Below are 26,933 nucleotides of genomic sequence, written 5' to 3'. Positions count from 1 at the left end.
ACGGCATTCCTCCCACACTGCTGCAAGAGCAAAGCCAGACTGCGAAAGCATGAAGCAAACGCCGAGGTGTGGTCTCTGCCTGTTGTTCTCCTCTCACACAGAAGCACAAAGCCAACAACACATTGCATTTGCACAGTGCCTGTGCTTCCATCAGCCTACAAGGAAAGTTGACAGGAGGCCTCCCCTGGGATTACCAAGGGCCTGGGCCCCAACGGACGCATCTCCAGGGACTCCAATCCTTGCAAGTCCAACTGATCTATACAATTAAGACATGACTAGTTGATGCAATCTAAAACAACTCATCTACACCATCTAAAACAACCAGTCTGTAATCCAAGACACAACTAGTTTATGTAATCTGAAGCATACCCAGTCTCTGCAATCTAAAACACAAGTGAGTCTGCCCAGGAAGGAGACACATTCCTGTGCTTGTCAAACTAGGAATTGTATCTACCCTCGCCCTGCCACACATCCTGCAGACGCTGATAGCATTCCTTCAACAGGCATCCTAAATTCCCTCCTTTCAACACACCCATCAGCCAAGCTTCTGTTCAGTCTCTCCGTCCCTCAAACTGGTGGAAGGGCAGCACCTCCAGCTTTTTTTCTCTACTTGGCAGGGAGAGAGCAGGTGAGAAGAGAAGGTGTTGGGGTTCACATAACTCATAGACTAATTTGCATTTAAAGTATTTCCTGATTGTGAATTGTCAGGCAGCCCTTGTTTAAAGCTGTTCACTCATGAGCAGAGCAGGTGGAGAAAATTAGGCATTCTATATAAAGTACAGCCATCCCAGGGTCATGCCAGGGCCGCCCTCCTGCCTAGCAGCCCCGTGGATACCAAAACCCACAGATGCTCAAGCCCCTCCCATGCAGTGGCAGAATGCAGGTACAGAATCTGCACACATCCTCCCATGCACTGCAAATCATTTCTAGATTACTGACAGGACCCAATACAACATAAATGACATGTAAATAGTTACGTTGTATTCTTTAGGGAATAACAATAAGGGGGAAAAAAGACTATCTATTTAGTGCAATTTTTTTTCATATTTCCAATCTCGTTTGGTTGAATCCAGGATGCAGAACCCTTAGATCCAGATTGCCAGCTGTACACTGTTCCCCTAAAACAGATGCTTATTTTAAAAGGGAGGGGAACAGTCCAGAGCCCCCTTCCATAACACCCCAAATGTTTCCTCTAGCAGGAAAGCTGGCCCAGCAACATCAGGAAGCTATTGCAAAGCTACTTGGCCTGGAAGAAGCTTTCTGTCTGGTTTCTTCCCCAGGCAGAGCTGCACAGAGTTCCAGCACACAAACCCAGCGCCAAGACTGTCTGGGTCACTTCCTACCTGGACAGCTCAGTTAACCCCTCAGGAGCGAGCTCCCAGGAGCTTCACCAAGATTAAATGAGCTCATGAACAGCACACAGAACACCCTGCTTGGGATTCAACACAGGAAGCACAAAGGAAACAATATTATCTTTCCCTTCTAATAAATAAGTTCCCACCCCTTCCTACCCAGCCTGTAGTCTGCCCTGATTCCAGTTTATTCCCACCACCCCCCAGCCTGGCCTCTTGCAAACACTGGCACTCACCAGTACACTCCGAAGGCCGCATCCATCCGCAGGTTAGTTACCCACACGACCTGGCCCAGCCAATCAGCACTGAGCCCAGATAAACCCCACCTCGCTGCGTCCTCCTTCACCGGCTGAACACTGCACAGCCGCTGGCCACCGCGAGGACAATGCAAGCACGGTCCTCTGTGTCACTGTTTTCCTTTTTCTTTGGGGAGGGGAGAGGGTACTGTTTCAAATGCTTTCTGTTGCTTCATGCTCCCTCTTCCACCCAGGCTTCAGCCCCCAGCGAATGCTTCCCAGGAAAACGTCCTCCAATATGCAAGGCCATGGCTCTCCCACGCCTGGGGTCTCCTACCTGACCCCTCTCCCGTGCCCCAGACGACATACTTTACAGAATGCCTTTGGGTGCAGGCCTGACCTCTCAGCCTCCCCAGACGTGCTTTAGAAAGTCAGCCCAACAATGGTGGGGATTTTCACAGACTGCTGCTCACCGCTTTATCCTGAGACACTAGCCTAGCTCCTGGCACGCGGAAAGTGCTCATAAACATTTGCAGACTTACTTCAAGGGAACCTCGATTCGCTTATTTATTCAGCAAATGCTCACGGAGCACCCCAAGTCAGAGGCTGGGGTAACAGTTGAGACGGCGAGTTCCTGTCCTGGTGCTCACTGGAGTGACAGGAGGAGCCCCCAAAGCCCACAGGGAGACCTCTCCAGGAGACACAGTGGCAAGCAGGAATGAACAATGTGCAGGCCTGTCAGATCCACGGCTCCTAGAGGCCAATTTTTTTTTTTTTTAAGATCTCTTTATTAGAAAATCAGAGTTACATAGAGAAAGAAGGAGAGGCAGATAGAGAGAGGTCTTCCATCCACTGGTTCACTCCCCAATTTGCCACAACAGCCAGAACTGCGCCAATCTGGAGCCAGGAGCCAGGAGCTTCTTCCCAGCTTCCCATGTGGGTGCAGGGGCCCAAGGACTTAGGCCATCTTCTACTGCTTTCCCAGGCCACAGCAGAGAGCTGGATCAGAAGTGGAGGAGCCAGGACTCGAACCGATGCCCATAAGAGATGCCAGCACTATGGGCAGTGGCTTTATCCTCTACGCCACAGCACCAGAGGCCAAATCTTACATAGGCCAACCCTGAGCACAGCTCTGCTGAGAACCGTCACCTCCAGCACCCCTCCCTGCTGAGGTTTCTCTCGCACTAACCCTTTTTCTGTTCTCATTCTGTTCCCATGATCAACCACCAAGGAAGCACTGTCACTCCTGGCTGACCCGCAGTCTCTGAGTGTAAACCGACAGCTCCCCACTTCTCTCTCGAGCTCCAGACCCTCGTTTCTGCCTGTCAAGTTACAGTCAACGTGGAGCAAATCTAAAACTTGCCCAGAGCAAAAACGCACAGCCTTTCACCTCCCCTGTGCAGTCTACCACACACCCAAGCCCCTGCTCCACCTGCGGAAACCACCGTATCTTACCTCATGCTTCCTTCACCTTGCCTGGGGTCACCACCACCCCGGCCCCTTTCTCGTCAGATCCCATGGCGCCCACTCCAGAAGTGCCTCTAAATCTGGCCTTTCCACTTTCACTGTCATGGCCTTAATTTATGTTCTTCAGTCGCTTCTTGTGCTCTGGCTGCCAGTCCCCAGTCTCTCCTCTTCCTTCAGACCTCAACATGGAGATCAAATTAGGCATGCTGCCTCTTTAAACTGTTTACTGTAAGACAAATCCAAAGCCCATCAAAATACACACAACTCTGAAACACCCTTCCAGTGTCCTCCAGACAGCCAACACTGCCCCGCCACTAACCCTCACCCGTGGGCCCCCACTCGCTGCCTCTTTCCTATGCGCCTGCCACAGCCTGCAATACCAACAATGATAATGAAAACAGTAGCTAAAGCTGACCCAAGCAAAGCGCTAGCCACTCTGAGCAAATTCTCATTCAACCCTCGCAACCACGGTATGGCAGACATTGAGTGTGCACCTCACTTCATGAGAAAGCGCAGAGGACAGGCCTTGCCCACTGGCTGACCCGAGGGCCCCACTGCCCCCGCTGACTCACCGCCCTCCTCACCAACAGCTCTTTAAGGCACAGCTCAAGGCTTCCTCTTTGGGGGCCTCTTTCCTTCTCTGTCCTCTGGCCTCCCTCGGCCTGGGCTTTACGACAGGCAGCTTCACTCTTTCCCTTTACATTACTGAGTTCCAACGGCAAACTCGGGTGTTTCACCTTCGTATGCTCGGCACTCCAGGGCCCAACACGTCATTTATGTTCAATACTTATGTAATAATAAACACATCCTTCCAAGAACTAAATTCGACAAGCTCACATTCAAGTCGACCCAGCGCGTTACTGCTTCCAGACACACTACACGGATAACCCTGCCTTCTCCTCTCTCTGCCCCAGCACTCTGATGCCAAAGTGTCAAAGCCCTCGCTGGGGTGCCTCCCACAACCAGCTGACAGCTTTATCACAGCCGGGCAGGCCGGTGAGTGGTGGGCTGTAGCCTCCTTGATTACAGGAGTCAGGTGAAGCTAAGAAGTACTTCTTTCCCTGGGGAAAAGGGTCAGAGGAGACACAGGCGCAGGTTGCCAGACTTCAGATCTTTGTCATCTAAAATGTGACAGTGGGTGATGAACATAAAAATTAATGTATATAACATGGTTGAGCTCATAAAGACCAACAGGCTGGTGGAAATATAGCTAAGTGATATCACTCAGAGGGACCTACTTACATAATCACCATGAATCAGATAAACTCTGCCCTGAGTTTTAACTCGCCTTCTAGATTTTTTTTTTAAATACAGGCAGAGTGGACAGTGAGAGAGAGAGACAGAGAGAAAGGTCTTCCTTTGCCGTTGGTTCACCCTCCAATGGCCGCTGTGGCCAGTGCCCCGCACTGATCCGAAGGCAGGAGCCAGGTGCTTTTCCTGGTCTCCCATGGGGTGCAGGGCCCAAGGACTTGGGCTCCACTGCACTCCTGGGCCACAGCAGAGAGCTGGCCTGGAAGAGGGGCAACCGGGACAGAATCCGGCGCCCCGACCGGGACTAGAACCCGGTGTGCCGGCGCCGCAAGGTGGAGGATTAGCCTAGTGAGCCGCGGCGCCGGCCTGTGCCTTCCAGATTCTACAATTGTTTAGCAGCTAATAGAGTTGACTCTTTTTTTTTTTTTTTTTTTTACAATGGTGCAGAATGGTTACCTGCCCACAACATATTCAGAGAGAACAAAGTAATTTTTTAAAATGTGTGAGTCAATGAAACCATCATCCTTGCAGTCAGTAAACACTATGGGAGGCAGGCAGTCCCAGAACTTGAAATAAGGTTTGCTCCTGTGAGTGAGGCTAATAAACCCTGCGAGCACACAGTCACTGTAACACGTGCCAAGAGACGGCCTGTAATTAGGATGTAGTTCCCATGCTGCCATGCTGCACCTGAGTGTTGGTGTTGCTCTACAGGGAGAAAAAAAAAAAGGAAAAGGGGATACAGAGCAATGGTTTTCATGATGCTGCATACATTCCCTTTAATGAGATGTCTCCTGAGACGGCCCATTCTACTTTTTGTCATTGTTAATATGTTTCTTTCTTTCTTTCTTTCTTTTTTTTTTTTTTTTTTTGAAGTGATGGTAGTAAATGGTGAGTTTTTAAAATGTCTTTAGTTGGCAACTTTGGAATTGGAAACTCACGCTGGGGATCCCAACACTGCCGCTCGGCGTTGCAGTTCCCTGAAGCCCGCATCTGAAGCACCACCCTATAGTGTCTGAGGAGTGCTGGGAAAACACCCAAGCCGAGCCTGCTGGACTACAGCTTTAGAAAGGAGTAATTCATCTGGAAAGACAATCACGAATTCCCCCAACTTTACACTAAAAAACAAAAGTCTGGTACTTTAAGAAAACATTTTGCACACATCACTAAGACTCAGTGCACACTGCCATCTTAACTCTAAGAAGGGGCGAGCCTTCGGCTTGAGAGCACTTGGCACACCTGCATCCCATAACTGGGGTTGCCTGGTTTGGGTTCCAGCCTCACTCCTGAAAAAGGAAAGCAACCTTTTTTTTTTTTTTTTTTTTTTTTTTGGTAGCCAATCTATCAGTACCCCCAACACAGTGGGAAATGTAGAGCTAATCAAATGTACTTAAGTGTGTCTGAAAACAGAACATATCACAGTCACGCGTCACTTAACGATGAGAGCACGTCCTGAGAAATGCACTGTTAGGTGATTTTGCTGTTAGGTGCTATCCCAGAGTATTCACACACACCAGGCCAGTACGTCGCTAGGCGACACACTCTTAGGGGACCACGGTCACAGACTGCGTTCTCACTGACTGAAACACTGCTGCTATGTGGTACGTGGCTGCACTGCCTGTGAGACGTGATACTGGGGAAGGGGAGACTGCCCTCCCCCCTAAGAAAAAGAGCACGGCAGTGTTTCCCATGAAGCCTTTCCAAGAGAGAATACATAATCTGGTAGCTAAAGAGGTGTTTTCTGCTTAAGTTTTTCTACAATCTGGAGAGAAAATATATATCTATATACTCATTTCTATATATATGCACACACATAGACACTTGATACACATAAACCTTCATTTAGAAATATACGTACACACACACACATCCAGAGAGACAGACAGTTTGCCTGATCTCCATTTCTCAGAATGCATGGCTAACACCTTCTCATCAGAATGAGACACCCTGGACAGGGAAGACAATATTCTAGCCACAGAAAACCCGCATCTTCCCAGGTGCAGGCGTCTGGGCTGGCAGTCAAGACGCCACATCCCACACAGGAGCGCCTGGTTCACCTGCCTCCAGCTCTGACTCCGGTTTCCTGCCGATGCAGACCACGGGACGCAGCAGAGACGGCTCAAGTGCCTGAGCTGCCAGCTCCTGCCCTTGTGGCACTTCGGCAGTGCCCAGCAGATGGGAGCTCTTTCTCTGTCTACTCACCTTATTCTCTCTCAAATACTTGTCTATTTAATTTCAAAATACATTTTCCACATGTTGAAGTAACAACTCGGCCATTCTTTGTTGCTTAGGAATTTAGCTGGTCTGACAACCAAGCGGACTAATCCGGTTCTCTTGGGGACCAGGAGGGGTTCACTCCAAACCATTTCACACCACAGTGAGAGCACCATGAGTGGATCACTACATCAATTTAGTGTCACCTGAGATCAGCATTTTTGGGTTTTGTTTTTATATTTTACAAAACGGACATAATCGGAGACTCTTTAAGTACATTACAGTCTCAGAAAGTAAACACGTTTGCTTCAATGTACATACTCCTTTGTGCACAGGGTCTCAATACAGATTGTATTTCTTTTTTTTAATACAGATTGTATTTCCTACAGTGGATCCAATCAAAAAGAGCAAAAGACACTATTCTTGGCTACCCAATTATCTAACTTCCGCTTACAAACAGGCATCCTTGGCTTAAAGAGAAAGGTACTTACTTCCTTTAAGCAGAGGGCTGAAGCGAATGACGACACTGGCAGACCACCGCTGACTGCAAGCCTGGGGACCCTGAGCTCCCACCACTCACTGACTCCCTGAGATTCTGGACCCATCAGGGTGTTTAGGGGCACTACTACACAGTCTGGCTTTTACAAAGGCATAAATAGAAAGTCAAAATATACTTTTAGTGGAAAATAAAAATGTAAGGCCAATAAATAAAACAGAAAACAGGACTTACTAGCTGACACCCCAAACTCTTGCAGGGCACATGAGACAGAGAAGCATCTCTGTATCAGCTGCAATGAAACTGTGCAGTAAACAGAAATCAGCCTTACTCTCCAGTATGAACAAGGTTTGGTTCCCAGAAGAACTAAAGACCATTTCCATCTTTACTGGTCATTAGACAGCTACATAGCTACAAAGCAGTCTAAATCAAAGAGCCGATTTTAAATGAAAGTCTTTGAACATCCTTTAAAAAAATTTTTTTTTTACTTGAAAGGCAGTGACAAGAGAAGGACAGAAAGAGAGGGGGGGAGAGAGAGAGAGAGAGAGAGAGCGCACGTGCGAGGGCTCTTCCAACTAATGGTTCAGTTCCCAAATGCCAACAACAGCTGAGGCTGGGCAAGGTTGAAGCCAGGAGCCAGGAACTACGTCTGCAGCTCCCAACAGAGCGGAGGGGACACAAGTACCTCGGCCATCCTCCATTGCCTTCCCAGGCACATTAGCAGGAAGCTGCATGTGACGCAGAGCAGTGTTCTGTTAGGGATACTGGATTCACAAACAGAGGCTTAACCCACTGCACCACAAGGCCAGCACTGAATCTCCTTTGCATAAACTAAAAAGAACCCTCATTATTTAGTAAATACTAATTATAATGGCCCTGGTGAGCAAAGAATACAAAGTGAGCGTGACAATCACTGCCTCAGTGCCCCCATCCCCTGCCCATTGCTCCACCTCCACTGGCACCACTGACTCGGAGCTCCTGAGAACACAGAATCCTGGTTACAACCCCATCACCACCTGGGTCCACCATCTCACTGCCTTCCCTGGAGCCCACAAGAAATTTAGAAAAAGGTGGCAGGAATGCTCCCACCATCCCACTGAATTGGTTTTAAATATAAGCTTCCAGGCAGAGCTTTTCAGAAACACAACACAAACCAGCAAGTTGAGGAACTCCTACTAACCATCAAACTGCTGGCCTGAGCCAAAGCTGTAGTTTAATTTCCTGTTTTAAATTTTGGCATCTATATAACTTTTTTAAAAAAGTTCATCTTCTCACATGCAAAACTAGGGGACTGACCCCTCTGGTACTGCAAACCCCATGAGGATCTGCCAACACAGGTGCTGAGAAACACTATTCCGGTGAAGCGCCGGGACTCTGGGTGGCTCCCGCGCACACGTGGCAATGAGACAGCCAATTTCACGTGGCATGACCTTGCCCAGCCCAACATGACAGTCTCATCGGCTGGCATGCACTTGTGATGAGGCCAGTGCCATTCAAACTGAATGTTTAATTATCCTTAAATAATTTAAATCTAAAAACTGACACTTATTTCATTACTGGGAAAACTTTCTACACTTAGACAAACCTGAGTATATTAATCTGCTGTCTGATGAAAAAGTGGTAAGATTTATGAACTGTAAATATAGACCAAGTATTTCCAATGAAAATTTTGCTTCAATGAAGTGTGTTATAAGTATAAAATATGGAGACCAGCGCTGTGGCTCACTTGGCTAATCTTCCCTCCCCCTGCAGCGCCAACATCCCATATGGGCACCGGATTCTGTCCCGGTTGCTCCTCTTCCAGTCCAGCTCTCTGCTGTGGCCCAGGAGTGCAGTGGAGGATGGCCCAAATGCTTGGGCCCTACACCCGCATGGGAGACCAGGAGGAAGCACCCAGCTCCTGGCTTCGGATTGGCGCAGCGTGCCAGCTGTAGCAGCCATTTGGGGAGTGAACCAACGGAAGGAAGACCTTTCTCTCTCTCTCACTGTCTAACTCTGCCTGTCTAATAAAAAAAAAAATAAAATATATACCAGATTTCAGACTTAATATGAAATTAATGTAAAATAATGCATTAATATTTCAATTACATGTTGAACAAGGGTACTTCCAAAAGTTCAAGGAAAATGGAACTTAAAGAGACAACGCAGTGCACATTTTCAACAAATGTTTGAAACATCCTGATATACTGTGTTAAATAAAAATACATTATTAGTGTGGCAGGCGTTGTGGTACTGCGTTTAGGACTCCAGTATTCCACATACAACTGGTACAAGTCCCAGTTACTCCGCTTCCAACCCAGCTTCCTGCTCGTGTACCTGGAAGGCAGCAGACACTAACCCAAGCACTTGTAACCTGCCACCACATGGGAGACCCAGATGGAGTTGCTGGATCTTGGTGTTAGTCTGGCCCATCCCCCATCTCTCTGTCACTCTTTCAAATAAGTCTTTTTTTTTTAAAATGAAATTAATTCTAATAATATACATTTTATTTTATTTTTTTTAAAGAATTATTTTATTTATTTGAAAGACAGAGTTACAGGAGAGATAGAGACAGAGAGAGAGGTCTTCCATCCGCTGGTCTACTCCCCAGATGGCTGTAACAGCCGGAGCTGCACTGATCTGAAGCCGGGAGCCAGGAGCTTCCTCTGGGTCTCCCACGCAGGTGCAGGGGCCCAAGGACTTGGGCCATCTTCTACTGCTTTCCCAGGCCATAGCAGAGAGCTGGATTGGAAGAGGGGCAGCTGGGACTAGAACCGGCACCCATATGGGATGCCGGCGCTTCAGGCCAGGGAGTTAACCTGCTGTACCACAGCGCCAGCCCCAATATACATTTTATTTTTAAGATTTATTTATTTGAAAGGCAGAGTAACAGAGAGAGAGAGAGAGAGATCTTCCATTGCTGGTTCACTCCCCAAATGCCTGCAACCTGGGCCCATTGTTGGCAGGCGTTCCAGTGGGAAAGGTTCAGGGCAATTATTGGAGTGTCCTGTCCTAGCCCAGGCTGAAGCCAGGCGTCTGGAGCTCCATCCAGGTCTCCCACGTGGGTGGCAGGGGATCAAGCACTGAGCCATCATCTGATGCCTCCCAGGTTCATCAGTAAGGAAGCTGGATCAGAAGTCCAAGTAGCTGGGACTCGAGCTCACACTCTAGTATGAGATGTGCAAGTCACAAGGGGTGGCCCAACCCACTGAGCCACAACACCACTCCTTACCCTTTTTTTTTTTTTTTTTTGTAACGCAACTCCAGGAAAAGTTAAATAACATACGTGGCCTGTACTCTATTTCTCTGGACGGGGCTGGCGTAATCTAATAATTGCCCTTAGCCTTTCCCACTGGAACACCTCCCAACACAGGGCCCAGGAACGCTGCCATAACCAAATACCCTTCTTCCTGTGCAGCACATAATACTGCTGACCACACCTGCGACGGACAACTCCCTTGCTCGTGTTCAGTGACTGTGGCCGACTGTCCTCCTCCATCACCACCTCTCTTTTCATCCTCGCCCAGGTGCTCTTTCTCTTCCTGTCCCCAAGGCCCCACTCTCGGTTCTCTTTTCTATTCTTTACACTCCGAGGTGACCTCATCCACTCCCTCGGCTTCATTGTCGCTGCTCTGGGGAAAGCTTCCAGTTCCTCATCTGCACCCTGACCTCCTTCTCGAGCCGCAGCTCCTGCTAAGCAGTGCATGTGGAGCGCGCACTAACTTCTCCAGCTCAGGGCTGACCCGCAATCCGTCGTCTTCACTACAGCTGCAGGTTCCCGCCGTTCGAAACCTAGAGTCTCTGGTCCCTTGCCTGGTCCTATGCCCACCGTCTTCAAGCAGGTCCTTTCCCAACAGCCCTTTTTGCCATAGCTTCCCAACTGGCCCCCTAGACCCTAAATTCTCCCTGTGGTCCCCCGTTCCCAGTCCTCCTCTGCCCCACAGCCATATCAGTATTCTCAAAATGCCACCTGGCCACTCCGCCATCCAAGTTTCAACAGACACTCCCCGCCCCACAGCCACAGAGATGCAGCCACTCAGCAGGTACCCTGATCCTCTGCAATCCAACTGCCGATCGACCCTTGGACGTGCCCAGCCCTCCTCCACCTGAAAGGCTTGCTCCTGCTCTTCTCATCACAACTCTGACCAATCTGTAAGGCTCAGCTCAACAAACACAAAGCTCCAACAGATCGGAGTTCTCCTCTCTCAAACTCCTACAATTTCTAATGACCACCATGGTAGTGGGCATACAATGGCAGTATCTTTCTGTAAGACAGCAGCCCCTTACTGCACACTGTAGGAATGCCATCTTTGGACATCTCACCAAAGAAAACATGGAAAAATGAAACTCTTGGTGAACTTGGAACTGCTAACTACTCCAGCTCTTCATCAGGATATCCCAAGATTCAGTAACTCCCAACACTGGCCTCATGAAGTCAGCTCCACATGTGTCCCTCATCTAAACGGACTGTAACTCAGGGAACTGCAGCACCATTCCTCCCAGCAGACCAGGCCAGAGACACGGGTGTGAGTTTCTAATTTCCCCAACCCTGCCTTCTCACTCTCAGTGATCAGTCCTGTGATAGCTTCCTAACGTCTCCAGTTTACCCGCTTCTTTCAATTCTGCTGTCAGTTCAGGCCATGACTCCCTTGAGAGTACTGCGATATCAGCTGGTCTTATATTCAACACCCAGCCACTCTCCACAACACAACTACTGTTGTCTTTCAAAAATCCAATCTCAGGGCAGCTGTTGTGGTGCAGAAGGACACTAGTTTGAGTCCCAACTTCTCTACTTCTTCTATTTTTTTTTTTTTTTTAAATTTTATCTGGAAGTCAGAGAGAGAAACCTTCCATCTGCTGGTTCACTCTCCAAGTGACCGCAATGGCCAGTGATAAGCCAGGCTGAACCCAGATGCCGGGAACTTCATCTGTGTCTCCTAGGTGGGTGGCAGGGGCCCAAGCATTTGGGCCATGCTCCATTGCCTTTCCTCCACTGCTCAGAAGTGGAACAGCCAGGACACAAACCGGCAACCGTGGGATGCTGGCATTGCTCGCTAAGCCACAACCCCCCACTCAGTTGCAGATCCCTACTAATGTGCCTGGGAAGGCAGCAGAAAATGGCCCAAGCGCTTGGACCCTGCCATTCATGTAGGAGATCAGGATGGAGTTCCTGGCTCTGGGCTTCAGCCTGCCCAGCTTAGCTATTGCAGGCATTTGAGGAGTGAACCAGAAGACAGAAAAAACCGTACACTTTCTACCTATCAAATAAGTAAACCAACAAATAAATAAATTGGGACTTGCATTGTAGCATAGCAGGTAAAGCCACCGCCTGCCATGCTGGCATCCCTTATGGACACCGGTTTGAGTAACGGCTGCTCCACTTCCAATCCAGCTCTTTGCTGTGGCCTGGGAAAGCAGCAGAAGATGGCCCAAGTTTTTGGGCTCCTGCACCCATGTGGGAGACCCGGAAGAAGCCTCTGGCTCCCAGATGCTACAGCCAACTGGGAAATGGACCAGTGGATGGAAGATGGAAGACCTCTCTCTCTCTCTGTCTCTGTTCCTCTCCACCTCTCTGTGTAACTCTTTCAAATAAATAAATAAATCTTTAAAAAATATTTTTTGAAAATCCCAGTCTGAATGCTGACATTCATGCTTAAGACTCGTCAGCTGTTCTCAGCGTAGACTTCCACACATGAACTCAGTTTTCTGGCTCTGGCCAGGTTTTTGCTTTTCAGCTTCACCTCTTATTTTCCAGATTATTTCTTCCCTTGGAGACATTATAGGCCGAGGACCTCCAATTACTCTATATGCTGGTCCCCAAATATGTCAATTTCCACTCTTGCCTCAGGGACTTTGTACAAGCTATTACCTCTGTTTAGGTCAGGTGTCCTTTCTGTGTAATCATCCAACAGCCTGAGAATTGGCCAGCCGCCTCCCATTTATATTCTAACTTTAGCAATGGGGCTTGGAGCAGATCTTCATAATAGTTCTTTGCTAGTACTTTGTTCAATGCCTAGCATATAGTAGGCATTCAACAATTAATTATTTGCTGAATGAATGAGTAAACAGACCATAATTCTCTGAGGTTTTATAAAACAATTTCCAAGGTCAATGAATGAAAACCATTTCTGCATCATCCATATTAATTCAACAGCACTGCGAAAAGTGGGCAATTGACCTAAATTTTAATTTATCTTTTGAGTCAAAACTAGTTATTGTTTGGTTAAGTAAACAGAATTCACATGTGCGGGCACAGAATCACCAAAAGGAAGAACACTGTATTCTGTGTTCTCTGTGGGGTAAACTCCAAGAGCAGCGCATGTGAAACTGAGAACCTTTCGATGCAAAACGTATGAAAAGCAGCCAAGCCAATGTGGATACGTCCCAGAGGCAGAGCCTGAAGGAAACTAGAGAGTAGAGAGATGACATCAGACCATAGGAATGTGAGGACTGTAATGGAAAGGCTCAGCCCAGCTCCTGGCTCTGCTCCTGCCAGTCGGGCACAGGCAGAGCCGAGAGAATGGCGAGAATGGCGGCCTTCTGTGGGGTCATAAAAGCCTTTCTGGTTCATTCAACAGAAGGAGACACTGCAGAGGGGGAAACACTCAGGGCCCAGTCCTAGCGTGCAACACTTCCTCCGTGCTTCACAACAACGCACTTCCCTCACATCTGCCCAGCTACCTCAAGCACACTTCACCAAGTACCTATTCCTGCAAGCCCTCTGCTCGCAGTTCTAAGGAAACAAATGACATAATTTCAGACAGTGACACAATCAAGGGGTATTTAAAAAGCAAACCGAGGGGGCCGGCGCCGCGGCTCACTAGGCTAATCCTCCACCTGTGGCACCGGAACCCTGGGTTCTAGTCCTGGTTGGGGCGCTGGATTCTGTCCTGGTTGCCCCTCTTCCAGGCCAGCTCTCTGCTGTGGCCAGGGAGTGCAGTGGAGGATGACCCAAGTGCTTGGGCCCTGCACCCCATGGCAGACCAGGAGGAAGCACCTGGCTCCTGGCAGCCATTTTGGGAGTGAACCAATGGAAGGAAGACCTTCCTCTCTCTCTCTCACTCTGTCCACTCTGTCAAAAAAAAAAAAAGCAAACTGAGGGACTGTTTGCTCTAGTGGCTAAGTCACCCGTTCACCATCTGGCTGTGGCTCTAGTCTCCAGCACACCCTCTGAGACAGTGCTGCCTTAAGATCCAGGTGGGAGACCTGGATTGAGTTCTTGGCTCCTGACTTCAGTCCAACCCAGTTCTGGCCTTCACAAGCATTTATTTGGGAAGTGAGTGGCAGATGGGAGCTTGCTTCTCAAATAAAAGTTTTAGAAAAGTCAAGCTGAGGGATATAACAGAGTAACTCTGAATGTGTTGCAAAGTTCACAGAGATAATTCAAAAGATGTTTTTGAAGAGAGAGTTGCAGAGCTAAAGATAACAAAGATAAGGCAACTATCATGTCAAACCTTAAATGGAACTACCAGAAGCAAAAACTAACACTCCTTGCTTGGTTATCAGTAAAGAGAACTACAGCCCAAAGCGCTTGTCACACAGACACCACAGAGAGAACTGTCCCTGTTTCCAGAGGAACCAGGTGGCTCTCAGAGCAACAGTTAATTCCCAGATTCCCCCGCACCTACGTCAGGCATAAATGCCTCTGAGTGATATGTGACGAGGGGTGCAGGCAGGCAGGAAGGAGACAGTGCTAACGATGTGGCCATCATGGGTTAAGTCCTTTTCCAGGCCACCAGTCTTAATCACAAGAAGCAGGTGAGGGAAGTGGGATTAGTGTAAATCCATGAACAACACTGGGAAACACTCAGCAGGTGCCTCCCTTCTCCCCAGCCAGCGGTCAGCAACCCTGAATTCCCCTCACAGTCTAACACCCAAACAACGATAACAGTTAATAAAGGGGTAACTCTTTGGCTTCTTTAAATAAGGGGTCTCCTACGAAGACGCTCAGGTTTCTTCTGCTGCCTGGTAATTGCTGTAATATCACACACACACATCATCGACTGAGATGATCTGTTAACCAACCTCACTAGATTGGGAGTCCCTGAGGACATCTGCGTGGCCTGGGGGCCGCATCCAGTTTGAAGTGCAGACAGTCAATGCCAGACAATTTGACTTAAAAAATTAAGTTCCCCCCAAACTTTCTCAGTCCTGGGGCAGCTGGGCAGGGTGAAGCCCATCTCCGATGACTTCGCCCTGCTTGGCCGGCTCTGCAGACCCCGAGAGGCCCCGTCGCCACCTATCACTCTTTCAGTGTCTCTAGTAAAGAGCACTGCAGGGCTGGACAAGCCTGAGAAGTCCCTGCTTCAGTTTTCAGAAGTTTATTTTTAAAGGACTGTCCTAGCAGCCACAGAGTAACAAATGGCCATTCAAAGTGAACAGTAGAGCCGTCTGTGCCAGGTACACAGGATGCCAATGCTGTCTTCCTGGAAATCAAGAGGCAAGACTGAAAATTAAGATAACATTTCTGATAGATGCTGTCAATTTCTGTGATGTCTCAGTGATGGGAACATGACGTTTCTTAGCACAGAGTTGTTTAGAAGGGTTTATTATTCCAGCTATCACAGACAGCATAAGGATGCACGGGTGGGGGACACCTGAGTAAGGATTATACTCACTTTCTCCACTAAGACACTTCCTCTGCACCCGCTGTCTCATTTTTGAAAAGTAAAACCACGGTGTGCAAGCTCTAATGCCTCTAGGTTTGGCTGTCCTTAACACCAGCCACATCTGAAGTTTTCAGAGCTTCATCTCACACAACCAGCAGAAGGAAAACTTCAGCACAAGGCCCAGCCTGGACCCCTCGTGCGTGCACACTGCCTTATCACTGTCCTGTCTCTGTGCTTCTGCATCGCGCCAGTGGGGTGAGCACAACGCCGGCTCTGCAGGACTCAGATCCAAGATGGCAGCCGAGCGGCTACAACTCGCCACCCCTGAAGCCAGGTCTTATCTATCCTCCCCTTCAAGGGACCAGAGGGCCTTCTGCTCTGCTTCATTCTATCACCCCCCTTTCTGCCCAGAACAGGAGCCCTGCTCTGCCTCCTCCCTCTGCAACTGAATTAACCTGCCATTCACATGTTTACACAGCCCACAAAAACAATCTAGCGGCAAAACATGGAAAGCCTAGGTGTTCTCAGGGAGGCCAACTTAGGAAATGGGTGTAGAATGAATCATCTCACAAGTGAAGCCCAAAATAGGTGCTTTCATTTTCAGGGAAAAAAAAAATAACAACAAAAGTCAGAGCTCTAATTTTCCTTAGGTCGACCACAATGCAAGAAGGTAATTTCTATCTTTTTCTTTAGATTCAAGTCATAAAAAAACTGGAGACACAAATCTGCTCCAGATTACCTCTTTCCTGTACTGTTTCTAAACCTCTTACACAAAAGCTGAATTCACATCACCAAAAAAATTTGCACTGAATCTCAACAGTCACTTCTCTACTTCTGACCATTACTAATATAACAACAACATTAATTAAAAAAAAATAATAAAACACTTGCTCTGTGGAGACAGAAGACTTTAATTATCTTTATGTATTCAGATGCCAAGTCTTCTGGTTAAATCAGCGTGAAAGTCCCTTCATCTACACACAATCGGCCTAAAGAACCAGGCCATTTCCAGCACAAGAGGCCAATCCATTTTAACAGTGAATACAGCTTTTGAAAGCACCACACACCCTCTCCCAGACTGTCAAATTTTCAAGATGGTCCAACATTTTTTCCATTTTATTTTTTTAACACTTTCAGACCAAGCAAGCATCTCATAATTAGATTAATTAAAAAGGAAACAACAAAAACCACTGCTCTCTTTCTGATCAAAATTATTCCATTTATGCTTAATTAGCTGTAATCCAAGTCCACATGTCTAAAGACAGGACTATGACAATTCAACCTATTTGCATATCTCACAAGCCTTTTTCTAAACTATACTTTGTAACAGACTTACAAGAACAGTCCCTTTCTCATGCCAATATGCCAGGCACAAATCAGGATACAAATTAGGGAAAAAAAAAAAAAAAAGAGAGAGAGGGAGGGAGGGAGAAAAGAAAACAGGGCCCCTCGGAGCCAGGGCCGCGCGGAGGAGGGGGCATCTGCCCAGAGAGGGGGCGACGTGCCTGCTACATCCCAGTGCAGCGCCCGCAGCCCCCCAGACGGGGAGGCATTACATCACACTCTCACACCACAGGGGGAGGCGGCTCGCAGGAAGCAAGTTTTCAGCTTTCTTTCCTCCCTGCTCTGGGGCTTCCAGAACCCTGTGTTAGGAGTAATGGAATTTAACTTCAGGCACCGCACACCTCCAGGGGCTACGCACAATCACACAGGAGGCTACTGGTTTCTATGACCCCAAGTGACCACTTCCCGATGGATGCAAGGCTGACAACTGGCAAACACACACATAGCCACGCTGAATTGGTGTGGAAAAGCCGAATTATTATTCATCCATACAAAACTAAGCACAAATTTTATTTCCTGAGACATGGAGGAGGCCAGTCTATGGGGAGAAACGATGAAGAAATCGTTCCCAGATGGGGTGCATGGCTGCTGGGACCGTCGAAACACCGTGTTTACAAGACAGTCCCACCATTTGGTGGACACCACGATCAAAATAAAAGTGCATCTGGCTGCACATCTGAGCACGCACACGGAGCCCCAGCGCGGGTGAGCGCGCGCAGGAAGGCGAGGGGCGACCACAGACTGCCCCGGAGGTTCTCAGACGGGGGACTCCACAAACCCCAAACCTCCCGGCGTTCGCTTGCCCCCAGCCTGAGGTTTAAAATGCACCAGGTCTTAAAGTTTTATATCTCTCGAGGAAGAATAGCCCTATTTTTTTTTTTTTTTTAAAAGGCTTTCCCGTTCTGGGGCTTGCCCTCCCAAATCCTTTGTCGGCCTTCACAGCCGAGAGAATGCAAACCCATTTATATTTATGCAAATTTTTGCAGCAGATTTAAAGGGGGAGGGGGAGGTCTGTGTTTTTTAAAAAACCCTCTCTCTAAATATCACATTTCCAATTACTCGCTGTTTCATGTATTTGCAAGGTAGAAACGATGGTGAAAATCTGCATAGAAATTAAAAGTGCAATTAAACCACTTCAAAATTTAAATATTTTACCAAGTCTTCTCCATTTCTAAAATGCCAAACCAGAAGTACATCACGGGTCTGATTCACACAGATTCACGAAATGTCTGAAGCCAGCCTCCACGCTCGACAAATGTCGATTTGCAACACCACCAGTGAGAACGGTTAGACAAGACCCATATACATCAATTGGTTTAAAAAAATTGAAAATATTTACCAACCTCATAAAGTGCAGCAGTGCTTAAATCCAGCAAATTGAGGCATACAAGGTAGAAATGGAAATGAAAAAAGATCCAAAAAATGAATTCTTTTTGTCTGTCTGTTTTTTTGTATTTTAAATATTCAGAAACCAGCAGAGACTCTGTCGGCCATTTTGGCTTGAAGTAACTCTCTCTCACTCACTCTCCCTCTTGCTCTCTCTCTCCCCCTCTGTCTCTAAAGGAAGCAGCTTTTTGTGACCTTCAAATAGAGGCGGATCATGTGACTTCGGGTAGGTTTGTCAATCAGGAAAGGGGAGGGAGCTGGGGGGTGGTGAAGCTGCCTTAAAGGGGAAGCGGCCCTTTTCCGCTCACTTTCATCTGTGAAACGCTGCTATCTCATACTCTCCGCCTACAGACACTGCATGTGAAAGTGGCAACAGCACAAGGGTAACAGATGAACAAAATAGAAAAACCTTTATTGGTTTATTGAAATCTGCTCAGTTGCTAACGATTCTTGCAGATCCTCGATCTGATCTTGGCTTGCTTGCTGGTTATTCTCTTGCCGTTTGGGCAAGCACAGGCTGGCAAACTGCTCCTAAAGGGGGCTTAAGCAAAGCTCTATCCAAACAGGAGCCTTCGATTTTTAAAGATTAAGGTGAAATAAAGGGCACAACTGGTCTCTAGCAAGCTCCTCGATGAAATGCACGGAAAAGGACGACAGGAACTGCACCCAAGTGTAAACCGCAGGCCGAGTCAGAGACTCCGTGACGTCCCAAACACAGCCAGCCGGCAGAGGAACAAGTGCGGGTTTCCCAATCCTGAGCTCAGACCGCATTGTTTCCCGAGTGTGTGTGTGCTTGCAGCTCCTCCCCCAGACCCAAATAAAAGCTCCACTGCTACAGCCCTGCAAACAGTCCCCGGCAGGCCTGAGTCAGCTTGCATCCCCTCCCCCACCTGAGGAAGCAGCCCTGCAGCTGACCGCGGCTTGCACTTAATTAAGACCTGCCTGGTTCCCACCACCTTGAGCCCCTCCTTCTCATGGGCTCCTTATTCCTGCCCACCTGAGAACCTCAGCCCCGTGGCCAACAGCAAATGTGGCTCCAGGGCTAGAGGTGGGCCCCTGACCTCCGGGTCTCAGGTCTCTGGTCTGTAGGGTGTGGGCTTATCACTTTGAGATGGTATCTTTGGTTTCTTTCAGCTCTAAAACTCTGCACTTGGCTTCTCGTAGCCTCAGACGTTCTGTCTGCCTTATCCTGCCCATCTCAAAAGTCAGCCACTCCCCTGGCAGCGCTATCTGACCCTCCCAGTCTAGACCGGGCCTTCCAGTGAAACACGCCCCTGACACCCTGAGCCACTTCTTCTTCCTAGGAGTATAATCTGTAGGGAGCCCACGGAATGCTGCTCTGATCCAGCACACGTAGGCTGTCTTCTACTCGGCGGGGCCCCGCTTGCAGCCCCACCCGCAGGTGACTACCTGAAGGAAGGGCTGGGCTGAAGAGGAGGACACCTGCCACCCAAACACAGGACGTCGGGGAAGGGAAGTCACCGAGTTCCCACACACACATCCACCCAGCGCTTTTCAGGACTGCGTGAGTGAGCAAGGGTGCCGGCCCCGTGACACCACGTTCCCTGCCCTCTGTAGATCGGGAAAGGTGGGTTCACGGTGCGCTTCTCCTTCTCTGGCTGATGGTGCCAGTCGGCAGGGAACGGATGGACCCCACGTCCCTTGAAAAGGATCGTGTGAGTGCCTTCCAGATCCCACACGTTTGTTGCCCTGGCTCCTGGCTCTTGATACAATCTTCCTACTTTGCTGTTTCCACTCCCAGAGAACAGGAAAGGCGCTGTCTCAGGCAGGAGGCAGCCAATGCCCAAGCTATCTGGCAGCTGGGTGCTCGTGGCACAAAATGCTTCTACTGTCTGCACAGCACTGAGTGGAACGGTCAGGCCCTGGGCTGACAATCGAAATGTAGGCAAAAGCAGGAAACTCCTAGGATGGAAATTCTGAACATTTCACCTATTTTTATCCTCCCAATACCTTCCAGATGAGTTACGGAAACTGACTTACGTGAGGCATGCTCAGTGTGTTAAAATGCATGGAGACCGCACGGCTGCCCTGCTTTCATCTGTGACGGACACGATTTCTTTACGAAACTGAATTCTGCTAAGCCTCCACTCCCCAGTGTGTATTATTACTGTACAGATGTTTACATGTGTTGCTTTGTGTTAAGTAGCAAGCTGCATGAAAAAGCGGGGACACTTTAAAGTAAAATATTGGTTCTATTTTCAAACAATATGTTCAATACTTTTTCTCCAACCTCTAGACATCATTTTTGTGTGTTTGCAATAACTAAACTGAAGGCAAGTAGTTCAATGTTCACCTTAAAGAACAAGAACATTAAATACAAGGGGATTTCAAAAAGTTCATGGAAAATGGAACTAAAATATTTCAGATTTTCCATGAATTTTTTGAAGCTCCCTAGTATACCATTTTTCCCTGTTTCCAGACACACTGGGCTTTGTGATACATTTATTGTACTTATTTATTAACAATTAGACAATGTTAGAAATTATATTACTACAAGGTAAGGCTATGAAGTCGTAAGAAATATTAACTTGGGGCAGACAATTGGAATAGGAGTTAGGACACCACTCAGGCCACCTGCCTCCCTTACTGGAATGCCTGGGGCCTGGGCTCAAGCATCAGCTCTGCTCCTGATTCCAGCTTCTTGCTTATACACACCCTGGGCGGGTAACAAGCGAAGGCTGAAGTACGTGGGTTCCTGTGACCACATGGAGACCTGGATGGAGTTCCCACCTCTTGGCTTCATTCTGACCCAACCCTGGCTGTTGTGGGCATTAGGAGAGTGAACCAATAAATGGAGGTGGAAGTTCTCCCTTTCTCTCTCTCTCTCTCTCTCTCTGTCTTTCTCTTTACTTTGCAAAGAAATCTAAAATCTTTCTTATTTCTCAAAGCTGCTGCCTCTGGGGTAGGTGTGTGGCCTGGCACTTGAAACTCCTACATCCCATATCACAGTGCCTCTGCCTCTGCCTGGCTCCACTCCTGGTTCCAGCTTCCCGCGTATGTGCACCCTGGGAGGCAGCGGGTGAAGGCTCATGGAGTTGGGTCCCTGCCATCCATGTAGGAAACCTGGACTGAGTTCCTGGCTCCAGGCTTCAATGTGGCCCAATCCTGGCTGTCACAGCCACTGAGGGAGTGAAAGCAGTTAGAATACAGATCTCTCTATTTCTCACTTTCTCTCTGTCACTCTTTTTGAATAATTAAGTTTTTTCATCTAAAAAATAACAATCAGAAAAGAAATTAACAGTGATAAAAGCATAAATATACAATAGCCTCCTCTCAAAGTATACTAGATCAATAAACCAAAATCTGTTTTTTGTTTTAAAATAATAATAGATAAACCTTTAGAAAATACAGGAAAGAAAAAAAGAGGAAAGTCATAAGTGAACATCAGGCTGAGAAGGGGGATATTACAACCACAGCTTTATTAGAATTGAGCTAAATTATGTGAGAATTACACGTATGTTGAAAAACTTGCAGGTTGAACAAAATGATAGTTGAGGAAAACAGAAATGACAAAAATCAGCAAATTTAGAGAAATCCAGCAAAATTAGAGAAAAAACAAGCTATCGCAGAAATTTGTAAGATAAAGAACTAGCCACTACAACCTACATAAGGCCCAAGTAGTTTTCTGGGTGAATCCTACCAAATTGCTACTGAACAGATAAATTTTATGATAGCTCTAATGTTCCAGAATTTATGAGGATAGATGTCAAAGCTTCCTAATTTCTTCAATGAGGCTATCACATTCCTGATACCCTTAAAGACTGAAATGGTACAGAAAATGAAACTAGAGATTGGCCAATCTTCACTTGCAAACATACATGCAAAAATCCTATATAAAATCTTAGCAAATACAATTTAGCAGTTTCCAGAGGATAATTAACAACTATGCAAAAAAATTAAAAAAAAAAAAAGGGCCGGTGCCATGACTCAATAGGCTAATCCTCCACCTGCAGCGCCAGCACACCAGGTTCTAGTCCCGGTCAGAGCACCGGATTCTGTCCTGGTTGCTCCTCTTCCAGTCCAACTCTCTGCTATGGCCCAGGAGTGCAGTGGAGGATGACCCAAGTCCTTGGGCCCTGCACCCGCATGGGAGACCAGGAGAAGCACCTGGCTCCTGGCTTCGGATCAGTGCGGTGCGCCGGCCGCAGCGGCCATTGGGGGGTTAGCCAATGGTAAAAGAAGACCTTTCTCTCTGTCTCTCTCTCTCTGTCCACTCTGCCTGTCAAAAAAATAAATAAATAAATAAATAAATAAAATTAAAAATAAAATAAAAAAAAAACAACTATGCAGGGTTTAAACCAGCAATACATAGATGGTTACACCAATGCAAGGATGGTTAAATTATCAACTAATACAGCTCTTCACTGGCTCAGCAAATGTGTACTGAGTGCTTTCTGTGTCCATTTCTGTGAAAAGTGCCACGGATACAGCAGGAAGCCAGAGGTCTCATCCACAGGGCGCTAACGTCCTCAGGGAGAAGATGGACAACCTGAAGGGAAACAGAACCACTGAGGGGTAGTTACGGAAGCTTTCTCAGGAGCAAAACTTAAGCCGGAGCTAACGCCACAAGGCACCAGGTTAAGCCACCTCTCACTGAAATGGTGCCAGCATCCAGCTCCCTGCCAATGTGCCCGGGGAACCAGTGGAAGAAGCCCCAAGTGCTTGGGCCTCTCCTATCCACGTGGGAGACCCAGGGTTCTTCACTCCTCGCTTCAGGGTGACCCAGATCTGGTTGTTGGGGCCATTCGGGAAATGAACCAGCAGATGGACATCTCTCTCTCTCTGCCTCTCAAATAAGTAAGTAAATAAATAAATCTTATGCCGGCGCAGCGGCTCACTAGGCTAATCCTCCACCTATGGCGCCGGCACACCGGGTTCTAGTCCCGGTCGGGGCGCCGGATTCTGTCCCGGTTGCCCCTCTTCCAGGCCAACTCTCTGCTGTGGCCCGGGAGTGCAGTGGAGGATGGCCCAAGTCCTTGGGCCCTGCACCCCATGGGAGACCAGGAGAAGCACCTGGCTCCTGCCATCGGTTCAGCGCGGTATGCCTGCCGCAGCACGCTGGCTGCAGCGGCCATTGGAGGGTGAACCAACGGCAAAGGAAGACCTTTCTCTCTGTCTCTCTCTCTCACTGTCCACTCTGCCTGTCAAAAAAAAAAAATTAAAAAAAAAAAATCTTTACACAGAGTTGAAAAGCAACTGCCTGACTGGCCAAGGGACAGGAGGCCAGGACACGTGGGGGCAGGGGGCAGGGGTACAAGATGAGCCTTAAGAGGCAGGAGGCACTGAACATACCGAGTCCTGCAGCCAAGGTGAGGATTTCATTCAGAGAAAGTGCAGTCACAGACAAGGTCTGGTTCTGTTTATGACTGACAAACAGTGATCGTCTGTGTTTACGGGGCACAGTGGGGCATCCCAACACGTGTGTACACTGTGTAATTATCAGATCAAGGTCACATACAGGATTTCAGGCAGGAAGGTGACCAGCACCGTACCACCTACTGGTCACTCTTAACATCAGCAATGGGCGCCTAAGAAAATGTTTAGGACCTGAAAAAAGAAAGAAAATTATAACCATAAAACTTAACAAATGCTAAATATTTTTGAAATATAACCACCCGGGGCTGGTGCTGTGGCGTAGCGGGTAGAGCTGCCGCATGAGGTGCCAGCATCCAATATAGGCGCTGGTTCGAGACCCCGCTGCTCTACTTCTGATCCAGCTCTCTGTTATGGCCTGAGAAATCAGTAGAATATGGCCCAAGTCTTTGGGCCCCTGCACCCATGTGGGAGACCCGGAGAAAGCTCCTGGCTCCTGATTGGCACAGCTCAAGCTGTTGCGGCCATCTGGGGAGTGAACCAGTGGATGGAAGACCTCTCCCTCTCCCTCTCCCTCTCCCTCTCTCTCTCTCTCTGCCTCTCTTCTCTCTGTGTAACTGTTACTTTCAAGTAAAATAAATAAATATTTAAAAAAAAGAAATATAACCACCCAGCAATTTCTTTCATTGTTCAATTAGTACATACAAAATTTCATTACATTTGAAAATAATTCTCACTGTACAAAGATTCTTAAATATGTTCACTATTAAGAAATCTTAGGTAATTATGAATTAACCAGTTACTTATAACCAAAGAATTTCAGAAACAAAATTATCAACATTATTTTAAAATGTGATAATAAAAATAGAGAAAACCACATATTTAATATGGAATGTATCTTTCAAAAAAAATTTTTTATTTGAAAAGGCAGAGAGAATTAGACAGGGAGATCTGCTATCCCCAAATGCCGGCAACAACCAGGGCTGGGCCAGGCAGGAGCCAGGAGCCTGGAGCTCCATCCAGGTCTCCCCCCCGGTGGGGGGGGGGGGGGCAGGGACACAGCACTTGAGCCACCACCTGCTGCCTCCCAGAGTGCACGTGAGCAGGGAGCTGGTTAGGAGCACTCCAAACTCGGGACTCAAAACCAGGTAATCTGTGTAGGACGAGGGCTTCCCAACCACCGACCCAAACACTGGCCCCTGCAAGTGCGTTTCTTACAGCACGGGACAAAATCTTCAAAACCTCCAAAGGTAAGCACACTAAGCATCTCTGACAGCCACTTTGGAAGAGACAGGATCAGATTTGTGTTTCCAGAAGTTCATCTTGGCTTCTGCAGGAAGAATACACTTAGGAGACCAAGAGGGAAGGCAGGGGTTCAGAAAGCAGAAAGCACCTGCTGCTATTTAGATGCAGGCCCAGTGAGAGCAGCAGAAGTAGAGAAAAGCAGATAGGAACACAATGCATTTGCACTGCGAGATAACTGATCCTTGTTAAAGAATGCAATCTGGAACCATGAGATATGGTAGGCCAGTCAGTTCATTCAGAAATAAGAACTCTGGTCATCATTCATTCATGAAGTCAAGAACCACTATCTGAGATACCATGCTAGAACCTGGACCAGGAGGACATAAAAAAATGATTATGAATACCTTGGAGGCAGCAAGTCATATAAACCCATAATTAAACTATAGCATGGGATAGCTGTTCCGATAGAAGTAAAACAGAGACATAACATGGTTATGCTACGGGAAAACAAGGGACTAACTGCTGGCAGTCAGAACAGTTTCACAGAGGAGGTGAGATTCTGAGCTGACTCTCAGAGTGGGAGTTTGCCATGTGCAGAGGCTAAGAAAGGCAAAGGCTTTCTGAGTTGTACCCACTTCGTTACCTACCAAACCACAGCAACTGGGACGGCTGGCAGGAAAAATGTGTGTGTGAGAGCTGAGTGTCTCCAGTACTCCCACCCCCAGCTGGGGCAGAAGTACAAAGAGCAGCCAGAACCATCCTGGAACCACCACTGCCACTTGAATCCAATACTCTCTGGGTTATAGCTGGAAATGTGAACATTTACATTGGTCGTGTTTTCTACTCATTTGGGAGTTACAACGCCTGCAGACCTTTTAGGAACATTTTTTAAAACTCTCAAACTCTTTAGAACCAAACTCAAAAGTCAAATTTGCTTATGGAGCAAGGCTTCCTTAGTAGCCCAGGCCAAGTTAGACTCTATGCTCTGTGTATGCTGGGGACCAAGAACTCAATCCAGGTCCCCTACAGGGATGGCGGGAAGCCAGTCACTCGAGCTGCCTCCCAGGATGTGCATCTGCAGGAAGCTGGAGTGAGGAGGCAGAGCCAGGTGTCAAACCCCGGCACTCTGCTGTGCACTATGGACGTCTCAAATAGCAAGCTAAATCACCACCGCATAGTGCTTTTTTTAAAAAAAATTATTTTTTCTAAAGATTTATTTTATTTATTTGAAAGGCAGAGTTAAAGAGAGAGAGAGAACGGTCTTTCATCCGCTGGTTCCCAAATGGCAACAGCTGGAGCTGGGCCAGTCTGAAAACAGGAGCCAGGAGCTTCATCCACGTCTCCCATGTGGGTGCAGGGGCCTACGCGCTTGGGCTGTCCTCTGCTGCATTCCCAAGTGCGTCAGCAGGGAGCTGGATCAGAAGTGGAGGAAGCCAGCACTGTAGGCAGTGGCTTAACCCACTGTGTCACAATGCCACCCGATCCCCGCCTTATTTAAACGTTTTATTGTGGTAAAAGAAAACATGCATTGTAAGATTTGCCATCGTAACCACTCGCAAGTGAACAGCAGCTCAGTTGTCTCAAGTACATCCACATTATTCTGACATAGATCTCGAGAGCTTCCGGAGCTTTCTCATCTGCAAATGTGAAACCCTGTACCCCCCCCCCCCAACACCAACTCCCATTTTTCCCTCTTCCTCTGGCCCCCGGAAACTGCCGTTCCACTTTCTGTCTCCACAATTCCAAATACGAAGTATCTCTTTTCTGAGGGACTTGCTTCACTTGGCACAAAGCCCTCCAGCTTTGACAACGTCATACCTGTGACCGGCTTTCCTTCCTGTTCAAGGCTGCATAATATTCCATTGCGTATATATGCCATACTGTGTTTACCCATTCACCTGTCGGTAATCACGTACGTAGGTCACTTCTAGCTCACGTAGGTCACTTCTAGCTCTCTCTGATGAATCATGCCATTACAAACATGGTTGTACATATCTCTTCAAGACCCTGCTTTCAATTCTTT

The 26,933-nt window shown here is 47.7% G+C and overlaps 1 protein-coding gene and 1 long non-coding RNA gene across 7 annotated transcripts in view; both read right to left on the bottom strand.

The window, feature by feature from the left end:
- The window catches only part of TNRC6B (trinucleotide repeat containing adaptor 6B), a 289,241-nt gene that overhangs the window by 126,410 nt on the left and 135,898 nt on the right, over nucleotides 1-26,933 (bottom strand). The window contains exon 1 of one of the 6 annotated variants that reach the window (XM_070052958.2): nucleotides 18,289-18,547. The exons of the other annotated variants lie outside the window; for them this stretch is intronic. Coding sequence (XP_069909059.1) covers nucleotides 18,289-18,293 — 5 coding nt within the window. The 5' untranslated portion in view covers nucleotides 18,294-18,547. Of the gene's footprint in view, nucleotides 1-18,288; nucleotides 18,548-26,933 lie in introns of those variants that run through there. 6 annotated transcript variants of the gene reach the window in all.
- On the bottom strand, nucleotides 21,747-23,899 carry LOC138844443 (uncharacterized). The gene is made up of 2 exons (XR_011380291.2): nucleotides 23,645-23,899; nucleotides 21,747-22,841 (listed from the first exon to the last, which is right to left on the bottom strand). It is a non-coding gene; the product is annotated as an uncharacterized LOC138844443 (long non-coding RNA).

Source organism: Oryctolagus cuniculus, chromosome 11, assembly GCF_051225735.1.
Source record: "Oryctolagus cuniculus isolate XC-2025 breed Fujian yellow rabbit chromosome 11, ASM5122573v1, whole genome shotgun sequence".
Taxonomy (NCBI): Eukaryota; Metazoa; Chordata; class Mammalia; order Lagomorpha; family Leporidae; genus Oryctolagus; species Oryctolagus cuniculus.
The sequence above is the reverse complement of the archived record's forward strand: the minus strand, read 5'-3'. Positions and strand labels throughout refer to the sequence as shown.